Source organism: Crassostrea angulata, chromosome 9, assembly GCF_025612915.1.
Source record: "Crassostrea angulata isolate pt1a10 chromosome 9, ASM2561291v2, whole genome shotgun sequence".
NCBI classification, from domain to species: domain Eukaryota; kingdom Metazoa; phylum Mollusca; class Bivalvia; order Ostreida; family Ostreidae; genus Magallana; species Magallana angulata.
Window position 1 is genome coordinate 34,859,648 of NC_069119.1, and position 13,138 is coordinate 34,872,785.

At 36.2% G+C, this 13,138-nt stretch overlaps 1 protein-coding gene across 6 annotated transcripts in view; it reads left to right on the top strand.

Annotated features, from left to right (window-relative positions):
* LOC128163538 (ras-associated and pleckstrin homology domains-containing protein 1-like) overlaps positions 1 to 13,138 on the top strand; it is a 188,930-nt gene that overhangs the window by 135,465 nt on the left and 40,327 nt on the right. For all 6 annotated transcript variants that reach the window (XM_052827164.1, XM_052827163.1, XM_052827161.1 and 3 more), the window contains exon 3: positions 4,876 to 5,014. In XM_052827164.1, the coding sequence (XP_052683124.1) occupies positions 4,876 to 5,014 (139 nt within the window). The remainder of the gene's footprint in view (positions 1 to 4,875; positions 5,015 to 13,138) is intronic.

The window sequence follows — 13,138 nt, forward strand, 5'->3', positions numbered from 1 at the left end:
ATCTCTTTCACTCTCTTTCAACCTTTTTCTTTTCTGTAGTCCTTGTTTACCAATACCTAAAATTCGTGATATTTCTTGACTGAAGTTAATTTGTATAAAGTTTGAATTCTTAAAAAAAAGATGATTTTTTTTTGGGGGGGGGGTTAAAATTGAGAAACAAATGAATTGTGTTACGGGTTTTATGATTACTGAGTAAACAATAATAATTACATGTATATCCAATAAAAAGTCATCTTTTAAACAAAATGTGTCGCTGACCCCTACATACCTTATGACCCCCCTACCAAACTTTCACTATTCTCTTCTTGACTTTTTATGACACGATTGTCTAATATGCATATACAAACCTTTTGTCGTATAATCACGTAACATAAGTGTCAAGGTGTCACTTTACCTGGCTGATTTCTCCAGTCCCCATACCTGGCCCCACCTGGCCAGGTGTGTTGTCTAAGTCACCATCATCATCAGCAGCTTACATTGTTAATGAGGCATTGAATGCATGCACAGTCACACACAGAGACAATCCAGACCAATGCCCTGATTAATAAAGATCGCGTCCTCTTCCTGTTTCTCTCTGTAGAATTGTTGTCTAGAATAGATATTGGAGTTTGAGTCACCCTGCCTGGATGAGTGTCCAGCCGAGAATTGGACGCAATACAGATGTGTGACTAATCAAGTTAATTGGGTCTCATTGCGGAATACAGACACAATGATAACAATATCAATACAATACAATATTGTTGTGGATGTCTGTTATTTCCAAAGACTAATGTCATGACTGATGTCATGGAACCTACCAATGTCATATTTATCTGACCTGAGGGGAATTTTGCCCTAAGGCCAGGAATCTGGTATTCCCCCAATATGATACTAATATTGTCAGGCTGTGGGGAATTTCAAAAGGTTAAGTCTTGGGCTAGACAACAGTTAATTTTCAGTTACTGGGTCATCATTGGAAAAGAGAAAAGGGGGGGGGGGGGGTAATTTAGAAAGCAGAGTCCAAGAGACAAAGCTCCATTTGCATTAGAACAAGTGCTTGACAAAATCTGTGTCCATCTTCTTGACTCGACTCCTTTTGAGTCTGTATATAGTGTGAATATTAATACCAGTCAATAGTGTTTGTATTATATTGGAAAGGGGGAATCAACAAAAGACTAGTCAGTCTGGGCCAGGAGTAGATCTATTGTGATAGAGCCAGGTATATGGCATTCTAACTTAGCTCTGGCTATAAGTAAGTTAAATTCTTAGCTCGATAGTTAGAGTGCTGGACTGGCATGCCAGAGGTACCGGGTTTCAAAACCCCACAGAGGCAATAAGTGTCTCAGTTTCACTATGACTCCAGTATTAGTCAGGCGAACTTATACTCGGGCCTATATACACATAGTACATTACAGTCTATTTTAAGTAATGGCAACTAGGATGGAAGTAGCCAATCGCTTTTTGTAACAGGATGAGAGAAATAATGATGGACTAGACCGGGATTTGAACCTCAGGGCCCCCTGAATCTCTAGTCAGGTGCTCTACTAACCGAGCTGTCTGGCACCAGTATTTGAATTTGTCTGACTTTCACTGTAACCGGATGGGAGAAAATATGACGGACCACTGGACCAGACCAGAATTCATACCTTGGCCCCCTGAAATCATAAGTTAAGTGTTCTACCAACTGAGCTATGTATCTGGTGTCAGCAATTAAACAGCACTTGATCGTCACAAATGTTACTTTCTACTTTCTATTTTGATGTAATGGAATTTCTCCGTATATAGCTTTATAGATCAATAGCATATACTGTATCACTTTCCAATTTTCCCAACCTATATCCATTTTTCAATGTGTGTGCTATCTGCTGAGTAGGGAAATGAACTAAGCCTTATTTTTTTAACATGTGTTTTGATACTGATCCCAGGTTAACATTTAAGATGGAAGTCATTGATAAAATGTCACTCAAGATCTGGTTTATTGCAATGAATATGAAACCTCGACTTAAGTATGCAGGTCAAAAATGAAGCACAGCGCTCATATTTTTTAATAATTTTTTTTTGCAATAAGTTTTTTCTTTCGGATAATCTGATAAATTACCTTTACTTGAATGAAATATGAATGCATTTTTTTTCAAAGTTGTCATATACTGATTTAACAAACAGGTGCTTATATATGTTCATGCTCCATTCATAAATATAACTTCCTTTTGCCCCAGAAAAAAAATATTACATTGTCACCCCCCCAAAAATGCATCACCTGATTGCTGTCTATATATCTATAGTGGACAAGTACCAAATGATAGACAGTAACAGGATCATCGGGATGGCAGTAACACCTTTTTACATTCTATTTCTTTCTTAGTTTTATCAATAAACAAAAAAGTGTTGGTCCTCAACAAAACAAAACACTTATTAGGTTTGTTACTGACAGCCTACGGAAATTTGTTAGGTTCTTAAACTACATAGTAGGTACGGTTTTGCCTCGCATTTTATGGATGTTTGCAACCCTATATATTTCTGTAGACAGTCAGTAATAAACCTGATAGGTAAAGACATGTAGTATCCTAATCAGTCCTTCAAGTCAGAAAGTAAGGTACTACATGATTACAATGTATTTTGATAGTGAACCATACATATAAATGGCATCTGTAGTTAAGGAAGTTCTACATGATTATGTACAAAAAATTTTGATAGTGAACCATACATAGACGGTATCTGTTGTTAAGGAGGATCTACCTTAAGGAGGCTGGATGAGCAATCATCAAATTAACCATCAGATCTTCCTTAAATTTTTAGATATGATGTTTTTAGCTATAAAATATTATTTAGTAAGGAAAAAATCCATTTATCTTGCCTTTTGAGTTTGGCACTGTCCTATATTCTTATAGAGAGCTTTCCTTTTAAAGGAGATCAATACAGTCTAAAAATGGCCATGACCATCAAGCCCTTTAAGTATCCATCAGATCTACCTTAATTTTTTTTTAAATGATTTGTTTACCTATAAACTATTATTTATTTGGTAAAGAGAAATTCATTTCATATTTTGGCTATGATTTTAAAATATATTTCCTTTATCTTTTTATAGAGCTCTTCTTTGTAAGGAGATTTATAAAGTCTGAAAAATAGCCACAACCATCCAGCCCTCTTAATATTGTTTCACTCACTGACATCAGGTGTTGTCATTCTAATGTACAAGAGCGAGCAGCAAGCGCTTTCTAGGAAAATTGGCCAAAAAATTTAAATTTTGTTGCATGTCCTTGCAGACATTTTGTAGCCACTGATTTAAGTGGAATTCAGGTATTTTTGATATTTAATATTTATTGTTGCAAAAAATTTGATGTTATTTTTTGTCGTCAAGGTTTTAGAGAAACAGTTGATTTATTTGTCTGTTTATTTAAAGCTGTAAAATGTTAAAGATATCATGAGCAGTTGGTGCAGTTTGAATTCTCCAGAAAACATCTTTCCAGCTGAGAAACTCAAATAAACCCAAAACGATTTATGATCTTGAAGGTTGTGTGCTAGTCAGTCAATATGATTTACAATGGGCTATCATGATCAGCTTTGCACCAACAAATACCCCAGATTTGTAGAACATTGTGTTCAACAGTAAATTATTCACTTCCGATGGGATTTGGGTGAGCTTGGGGAATTGACTCGTAGAGATGTCTGTGAGAGGAGAGAGAGTGGGGATGTATAGAAATCTCAATCTTGAAGCGCATTACATAATCCCCCATCAATATTAGATGGAACCAACTTTTAATGACGATTTTGTTTGAGACTTGTAAGCTCAGCTGGTTGTGAAGAACAGAAATAATCAGAAATAATCAGGGGACTTGAAGAAAGAGATTTTTAATTAATCAGTGAGAAGTCTGCAGTACTTGGGTGTTAATATGTATTATTAGTCATGATTGCCAGAATTATGGCTGGATTTGATTTCAGTTATATAAGCTTCCTGTAAGAATGCATGGACAGTATTATCATCCAGCATTGAAATAGCTTCATTTCTATATTTGGAATGAAGTGGACAATAGTTCACCGGGTACTGGGCAATGCTAGTAGAGCTGTAGTCCGTCTCTTATTGTGTGCTAGAAAAATTTATAAGGTTTGCAGTGAGAACCTTTTTGTTAATAGTGTACCAGTTAATTCATATCTTGATTTGGTTGAGATTTTAAAATTTATCATTTTTAAAGTTTATAGAATGATAAGTGTGACAGTTTTTCATTGTGAACTGTATTTTTGAGTAGTTTATAATTGATAAAAGTCGTCACAATTAGGGTATATGATGTCAATAGTTTAGTACACATGTCCTGAGATACACTCTCTGCTGGATGTCTTCATTGGATGGCACATCTGTTGTTTGCTGCTACTTCGTCATGTAATTATTAGCTGTTTGATGCATCATCTTGTAATAACTGTTTGATGCAGAATATTTTCATGAGAAAAAGGGGAACAGTTTTCTTTCATTCAGTCCCATTTATAAGAACATTTTGATATATGGATTATTATGCAGCAATCATTGTTTCATGATTTTGTTTGTACTATTTTTTGGGAGGTGGGCTTACTATGTACAGTTTTTTCACATTTGTTTAATGAATACTGGTTTATTTTCGCTTTGTGTAATTTTCATCCTTCTACACTTGCAAACAGTTTTGCCCAGTCTTGAATTCACCCAAGACACAGCTGTGTTTAAAGTTAAATGATTTAAAGACATTGGAATCCACTCAGTCTTAAATTTGCCTGCTGACAACAAGGGCGATAGGGGCGAAAATAAAATGGGGGCGAATATTTCCCTGTATACAGTAATTCACTGTTACGTAAACACTGCATGATATCTTAATCCATTGGTTCACTTGATTGAAACTGTTTTCATTGAATCTACCTTTTTTTCTGCGGCAGGTTTGAGCAGGACTATTACTATAGACCGGACAACGAGGGACGGATGGAGTCGGAGGTCGAACCAGACAGTGACCATGACGACACGGACCACGACCTCTCCCACGGACACTGGATGGGACACCCAGACGACCCCAACAAGGTAAGGTCATTGTGTGAGGTCAAGGACATTCATTCGCTTTTGTTACAGGCATTGAGGCAGGCAGTTATTAGCAAGAAAGATCATATTTGTTATGATTGGAATATTTAAGGTGAAGGACAATGGTTTTGTTATAATTATGGTAGACTATTGTTGATTGGATTGTTTTTTGAGGTACCGTGGTTAATATTTGATATGGTCAATAAGATTGTTCTTTAAGATACTTATTGAGGATGGTTAAATGTTGTTCTTTATGGTACCAGGATGGTTAAAATATGGTCTTTATGGTACCAGGATGGTTAAAATGTGGTCTTTATGGTACCAGGATGGTTAAAATGTGGTCTTTATGGTACCAAGATGGTTAAATATTGTTCTTAATGATTTCAGGATAGTGAAAAATATTGTTCCTGGTATCAGGATGGTAAAAGATGTTATTTAACGTTCCAGGATGGTTAAAAGATGTTGTTCATTCAGGTAATATGGTTAATATTGAGGTTTTTCTTTATTAATAAGGTTTCTTTAAGGTACTCTTGTTTAATAGTAAGACCAAGTTTTTTTTTAGGTCAAAGATACTCAAATTGTCCAAAAATTAGGCCGTTGATGTATTTGTTATTTGGGTTTTACCGTGCCTGATTATTTCAGCACAGTTGAGCACAATTACTGCAGCATTAGACGGAAAACTGTAAAAAACTGTTTTTTTGCTTTCCGGTCAGACTTGCAAAAATCAATTCCGAGTTTTGTGTGTGTTTTTTATTTGGTTATATCACTGGATCAGGAAATTCTCCACATCTATGCTGAGTATAATTAGGTCAGTATGCAGCGCAAGCTGTGAAAATGAGAAACAGTTTTCATTTGCCGTGAGGGTGGGGTTGGTTAAAATGTCTTGGTTAAATAAAACTCCACCCATTGCATTATATGCTGATTTGGTGTAAAAAGCTGACGCTTGACTGTCCACTATGGAGACTCAGAGTTGCAGGGGCTGGAGATAGTTTTTGTCCTTTTTGGAGCTAATGGGCTGCAACTTGGAATTATGGGTAAACGTTTCTCAAGCTTTTCAAATGACATTTAAAACTCAACCATGAGATGTTGGATGCTATTTTCAGAAACTGATGACATTAAAAATTTTGATCGATGCTAAGAGGAATCTAAATGTTTTTGATGAATTTAATAATTTTTTGGAATCCACTGGCAATAAATTTACAAGATTTACATCAGGAAAAAAGTGTTTAAGATTCAAGCCTGCAGGTGTCTGAATTATGAGACATGAGTCTACTACAAAATTCATGTATAAATGTACCAAAAAACCAGTGAAATACTTGGCAAACCTTACTATTCCTTAAAACTAAAAAAAGAGAATGCAAGATTAGTTAATCAGCCTCTCTTTTAGAATGCGTGTGTTCCGCAAAATAGACAAATTTCCAAGCAATTAGGTAAAAATAACCCAAGCTTAAGCCAAAAGTGTGAAAATATCAAAGGTTTAAAGACAGAACAAAGGGGAATTCTGTGATTTGTAAAATGTAAAAGTTGGCAGAAATCTCGTTGCTTTCGCTCGGCAGAAATCATGATGTTTTTGCTCGTTGTAGAACCTAGAACACTTTGTTAAACAGGATCTAGGGAGTCCGAGCGCCAGACAAATCTGTCCTTGTTAATAAAGTTAGCATTGATTGGACACTTTTTTGTTCGCTTGTGATTGCTGGTGTCGGAAGTCAACTGTGCAATATTTCACACGCAAAATGGTGGGCTCAGCGGTTTAACAGGAATTGTACTCTAAGTTGCTGCATAGTTCTGCATAAAAAATATTCTAGGCACGAGGTTATTTGTTCCATTGCTTATTAATATCATAAAATTATTCTCATTATATGAATTAGGTTTCTATTCCAAGATACCAAGAGACATGCCTATACATGTAAATATAGTCTCTCTGTCTGTCTGTCTGTCTGTCTTTGTGTATCTTTGTGTCTGTCTGTCTCTCTCTATTTTTAAAAATTCTCTCTCTCTCTCTCTCTCTCTCTCTCTCTCTCTCTCTCTCTCTCTCTCTCTCAAGAAAAGCAAAAGCAAAAAAAAAAATGATAATATCTGGAGTGTATAGAAAAAAAATCTCAGTATCTGTGAAATATTACACAGATAATCTTTTGAAAAAGTCAAATAGCCCTAAATATAAGGCTGTCTTATTCAGACACTTGGTGCAGCCAAGCTAAGTATTGATCAGCCAACTGTAATATGTATGGAGGAAATTCAGACCAAATGAAAAACTAGGTGCTCATAAATCTACACTCCTAATCTTTGTTTTATTAAAGGTCACTGTGTTTGCTCTAATTCTTGGGGTCACTAGAGGTCACTCAAGGTCACTGGTGGTCAGCCACACAGGCTGTTGCTAAATATACTAGGAAGCAGACAGTCTGGTACCATAATCACTATGTCATGGGCAATCCATCTTCTGGAAAAGCCTTGCCTATCTTTAAATTAAGCTGGAGAAAAAGGGATTTTCACTCTCTGTTGAAAGCAATAAAAGTCAGGCTCATGTCTTAGATATAATTTTTCAGTATTACCTAACCCTCCACATGAGGTAGAGGGATACTGGGAGGGGGTTGCTACAATGGCCATTATGATTCCATGCACACATGGAGCCGATTGTGACTCACTTAATTATTTCACAAACTCAACTCAGAATGCACAGGTGTAATTACTCCTCCCCAAGTACTAATTATTCCAGGCTCACAAGTATTAATTAATCCATGTTCATGCATCAATGGTCTTCTCTGAATCATTAGCCACTGGAAGTGTGTCTTAATTAAACCTGTATGCTTCATTTGACAACATCGGATTATAAAGATTCTCTGTTGGAGGATGATAAGAATAAAAGGGGGGGGGGGGGGGTATAAAAACCTGCAGATTTATCATTCAGTTAAAAACGTGCAATTTTGGTATGCAAGAATGCATGTCTTTTTTTATTAACAAAAAAATAGGGAAATTTCAGTGCAATAGAAACAAAAATATAGTATAGCTAGGATTTATAAGATGTTTTTGATTTATTTCTGCTCTGAAAGTGGCAAATGGAGTCCTTGGGATTTTTGTGGTTTGTTTTGCAAGTCTCGCACTGAAGAGGAATATTCTTTTGATATATCATAGTTTACTATAAAGGGATGCAACTTGTCTGCCTGTCTGTCTGTGCAGTTGGATTTTGATTGCATGACTCATCAGTGAGGTTTCTATTTGTATACACACAAAAAAAACCCGAGCCTTTGCATCAGGGTTCTTTGTTTTGTGATGTCAGACCTGTTTATTTTGATTCTGTCGAATGTTTGCAGCGGAGAATGATAAAGCATGTCGAGGTAGCAGGTCGATATGTCTCTGATGGAACCAGTCAGCTATAAGTGTCAATTAAATAATATTCTGAGAGAGAGAGAGAGAGAGAGAGAGAGAGAGAGAGAGAGAGAGAGAGAGAGAGAGAGAGAGAGAGAGAGAGAGAGAAACTCTGACTCAAATTCTCTCTGGCCTTGCTTTATATCAGAACTAATGATGTATGAAGACGCGAATGTACAGATGTTTTATTAATGAAGCATATTCTATGATAATGTGAAAGCTTGTATATTTATTGAATATTGCATTTCAATTTTTGTCTATGATCTTGCGTTGGCCAGTTGCATGAGAAAAAATACATGAAAGAAAAAAAATCTGGTTAGATCAAATTCCATATGGATAAATAGAAAGATGTATCTGAATTGTTAAAAGCTATGCAAAACGCACACAGATGGCTCATCTATTCCAGTAGGAAAATGTCTGCAGAAAACAAACATTTTGTGACTGCGAATTTACAGAAATAATTGAATTCTCGTCAGACCCTGACAGGTATTTAGATGTCTTCAGCGTGCTAGCCCCCAGGCCTACGTGTTGAGTCATCCCCGCTTCCTGAGAGGGCTCAGTTGCAGAACTTATCAAACACGGACAAAAAATGAAAATGAATTGAAGCATCAAAGACCGACTAGCATTCTTTGAATGTTGTTTATGTTACAGTGCAGGAAAAAATTCTCTTATTTCAGGGAGATACTTGGCATTTTGTGCTCATATGTGCTGATGTGCATGGTAGAGAGAGAGAGAGAGAGAGAGAGAGAGAGAGAGAGAGAGAGAGAGAGAGAGAGAGAGAGCATCATCTATAATTTGACCTCAGTGTAGAATTGCAAGAAGTTTTGCATCATTTGAACAAACTTGTATTTAGCAGGATGGAAGTTGTTGGGTTCAGTTATTTGTAAAGGGAATTGTAAAATATGGAGTCCTTTATTATCAATACATGCTTCTCCATATCAATACAGGCTAAATAGAAGATGATGCAGATATGAAAGGACGTTGTACCAAGGACACATCTTTAGACATGAGGAGACTGCAACAGATTTTAAGCTGCAAGTGTCCTTCTGATTAATCCCTGTCAGGGCATTGTGACCAGTGAAGCTTGGACTTCACAAGAGATGCCTTGGCTCTATGAGAACCCAGCTAAAATCAATGTTATTGGGAGATTTCCTGAGTCTGATATTGAACTCGAAGCTGCCTCCTTTGAAGTTTTTACCAATAATGGTAAATAGTATCAAACAATTATAAATAACAACTCCCCAAACAGAAAGTGGAAATCAATACAGATTGAAAGCAAGGCTTGTCTTTGTTGAGGGGCCCTGAGGCTTATTAACTCAGTTACATTGGAGCATGCTCAGACAAACCTGGCTATTATTGGTCTTTAAAGATCAGAGATGCTGTCTTTTTTATTGATGAGAGTGATTGTTTATACTTCGTTAACTGGTAGTTCATAGAGTTTGTGGGATATTCCCATGAATATTTCTCATGGCTTTTACACCGCTTCAATATTTACATAGAGCAAGTGTGTATTTAAAGAAATCGTAAATGGATAGTTTGTAAATATTGGACCTGAATTGGCTTCCAGAACTGAAAGCAAGAATAATATTGTATTTCAATAGAGTAGACATTTTGGCATGTCAATAGATTGTGATGAATATATATGTACTAAATAGATAAAGTTTATAAGAAAAGAAACCCAGCTTTGATATTGATTTTGAACTTGACATCTGAGGATATCAATATTTTAAACAATTTCATACAGTTTTTTGCCAGATGTAAATTTGTTTGCATTGTCCTTTGAGAAAAGACTAGTCAGCAATAAAAATCTTTTCTCTCGTACAAAACTAACCATGCAATGCTATAAATGTAAAATGTTGAAGGAGGCTGGATCCATTTTATCATGTTTATAGTATTTTTCTACCTCCTAGCAATAAGAGCTCAAAAATATTGTGAAATTAAAACAATACAATGCAATATTTTGCTGTGTGGCAATTTTGTTGAGTAAAAAAAGTAAAGTTTAAGGTCAGGATTGTTTTGTGTAAATTATTTTATCCATCCTCCATTGATATATCCTTGCCCAAAAGTTTGGATATTGTCGATCATTAAACAATTAAAATACAGATAACAATGCAAATTACAGCTCTCCATTTATTTCAACCAAAGTACAAAATTTGGCTTGAAATCATGAAACCTCGGAGCCTAGTGTACCACTCTCTGCAATGTCTCTTTGTCTTCCAAGATTTTTTTTTTTATTTCTAAACAAGCTTGGCTGTGTGGAGAGAGTAGCTATTTCTGGGCGGCTTCTATCAGCACCCTACAGCTGGGGTTGAATCGCAATTAATTCTCCTCTTTCTAGTTTAGCAGTGATGACCCTGCTTTCTTAGGATGCTGGGGGTTTCGAAGTAGTGTATGATGGATGCTAGGTCTTCTAAACTTGCAAGGTAGGACCGAAATAGATCGCATACCACTTCGTGTAAAAAGGAATTTCAAGCTTCAGAAAAGTTCATCAAATTTTAAATATGAAAAGATTTTCATGCGTCGTTATGAGATAAGTTCTTGACTTAAACTGTCTCAGGGTTTTGGGGTAATGCTCTATAATCTGTGCAATTGGTGTTTTCTCTCACACTGATAAGCATAATCATTCAGTTTTTAGTTTTGAGAAATAGAATTTTATGTGTTTGTAAATCTCATTAATTTTGTTTTTTGATTAGATTTTTTATGCACCAAGTGTTACATACTCTATGTGCATATCGGTGTTTTCTGATTTAGCATCTGTTGCCAGTTTGCTGCAAACCTCACAATATCAAAAACAACCCTTACACTCCATCTTGACCAATGAAAGGATCTGGTCCATTCTTGAAATTCATCTTCTTGACAGTTGAGCAAGATAGCAAGGTAGAAATGAATGATGAAACATGCTTTGTGCATTATCTGTATCGTCAGTTCCTTAATTAATTTCATCACAATTAATCAATGTTAATTAGTACCTCAGAAGCCTAGTGATAAGGCAGGAACCACTTGACAAATAAATCACATAATTATATATAATACATGATAGACGGGATGCCATTGTGACATGGAGAGACAAGATTAGGCCATGTTGGTATTTACTCTGGAAGGGAAACAGCATTTCATTCAGAAGTTATCTCCCCTACACACAAGGAGCAGAAATTCAGCCTGACAGTTTCACAAGAAGGCCGGCTTTGTAACCTGTTTGGATATTATTAGACTTGACAACCATAGGGATCGGCAGCTCAATGGACAAGGAGGGGTCTGCTCTCCATCTTGGCAACCTGTCTTCTGCTTTGTGCTGCAGCAGTGAATCGGCTTTTTATAGATATTAATGAATTTGAGCAGAAATATGTGGCTGTGGATGTTTAAGCTGGAAGCTTATCTTTGTTTCATAAGACAAAAGGTCAATGGATGGTGAAAACTGTAGGTGGAGGTGTCCCCTATCAAAAGATTGTGTGCTGGTTTTATCAGAGGAGGGAATTCTGCTGAAGCTGCATAAGGGAAAAAGATGAATGAAAGAGTGTGGTCTGTTGACAGGGCACAGACTCTGTATCTCAGGGTGTGAGGGGAAACATTACCACACTCTGATGTGGTGCACAAAAGGTCGCCAGATTCATGCACCTGTGATCTATAACAGCCTTACAGAAATTGTCTGTTACATTCAAATAAAGAACAAATATCTGATAAAAAATAATAATGATATTGAGAGAGAGAGAGAGAGAGAGAGAGAGAGAGAGGAGAGAGAGAGAGAGAGTAAATACACAACAGGGAAAGCAAGATAAAAAGTAAAAAAGTAAAATAGCTAAGAACAAAAAAGAAAGAGCTGAAAGAGATTTTGATAAAAAGGTGATTGCTCTTTTTCTGCCACCGGATGTCTCGTATCAAACGAGGGTGACCTCCCGATATAGCTGTGTTAGACATTGATGCCTGTGATTTCTTAGCTCTGTGGAGTGTAATATCGGAAGGCAATGCCATGATGCAGTGGGAAGAATAAACAGAGATGGAGGCTGAGGAGAGAAATAATCATGTCTATATTAATTATGGCTTCAATGCTAAGAATGGTTTTTATATCTCCAAGAATTTTACCATTTTTATGGTGGTCTTTTGTTGAGTGTTCCATTAAATGCTAGGAGGGCTTTAGATGATTTTTTTATCTTGTTTGATTTCTCTTAACATTTTTACCATTTTTGTGGTGGTCTTTTGTTCTGTTGCAGAGCTGCATGTTTTAGGAGGGCTTTGTGATTTCATTTTTGTCTTGTTTGATTTCTTTAAGTTCATTTGGCTTTTTGCAGCCTTAGGTAGCAAAGATTTGAAGAAAAAAAAGGCTTGAGAACATATAATAGCCTAGGTATATGCACAAACAGTTGAACAGAAAAACCACGTTTTGTTTTCTGACAAATTTACCAGCTGCATACTTTCGAAGCAAAAGTCAACTAATACTCAGTCTCACAAGTTTTGGGCTTCAACCCTAATACTTGTGGAGAACCCATTAGTCAAGTAGTTAAGTAGAAATTGTTCATTGACAGTTCTCTTTGATAAACAGTTGGTAGATTTTTTGGAAGCTCTATGTTTTTAATTTTGCCAGAGAATAATAAAACAAGTAGACCATTATGATTTGGTTAAACCAAATGTGTTTCAGCATATGATCATATTGAAGCTGTTCACTAAGTGTTCTTTGTGTGTGGAGGCAACGACTGGTCAGTGATCTTAAGATGAAGCATAACTTGGCAGACATTTGTTTTATCGTTTGATAAGTGTTTGTAAGAGAGC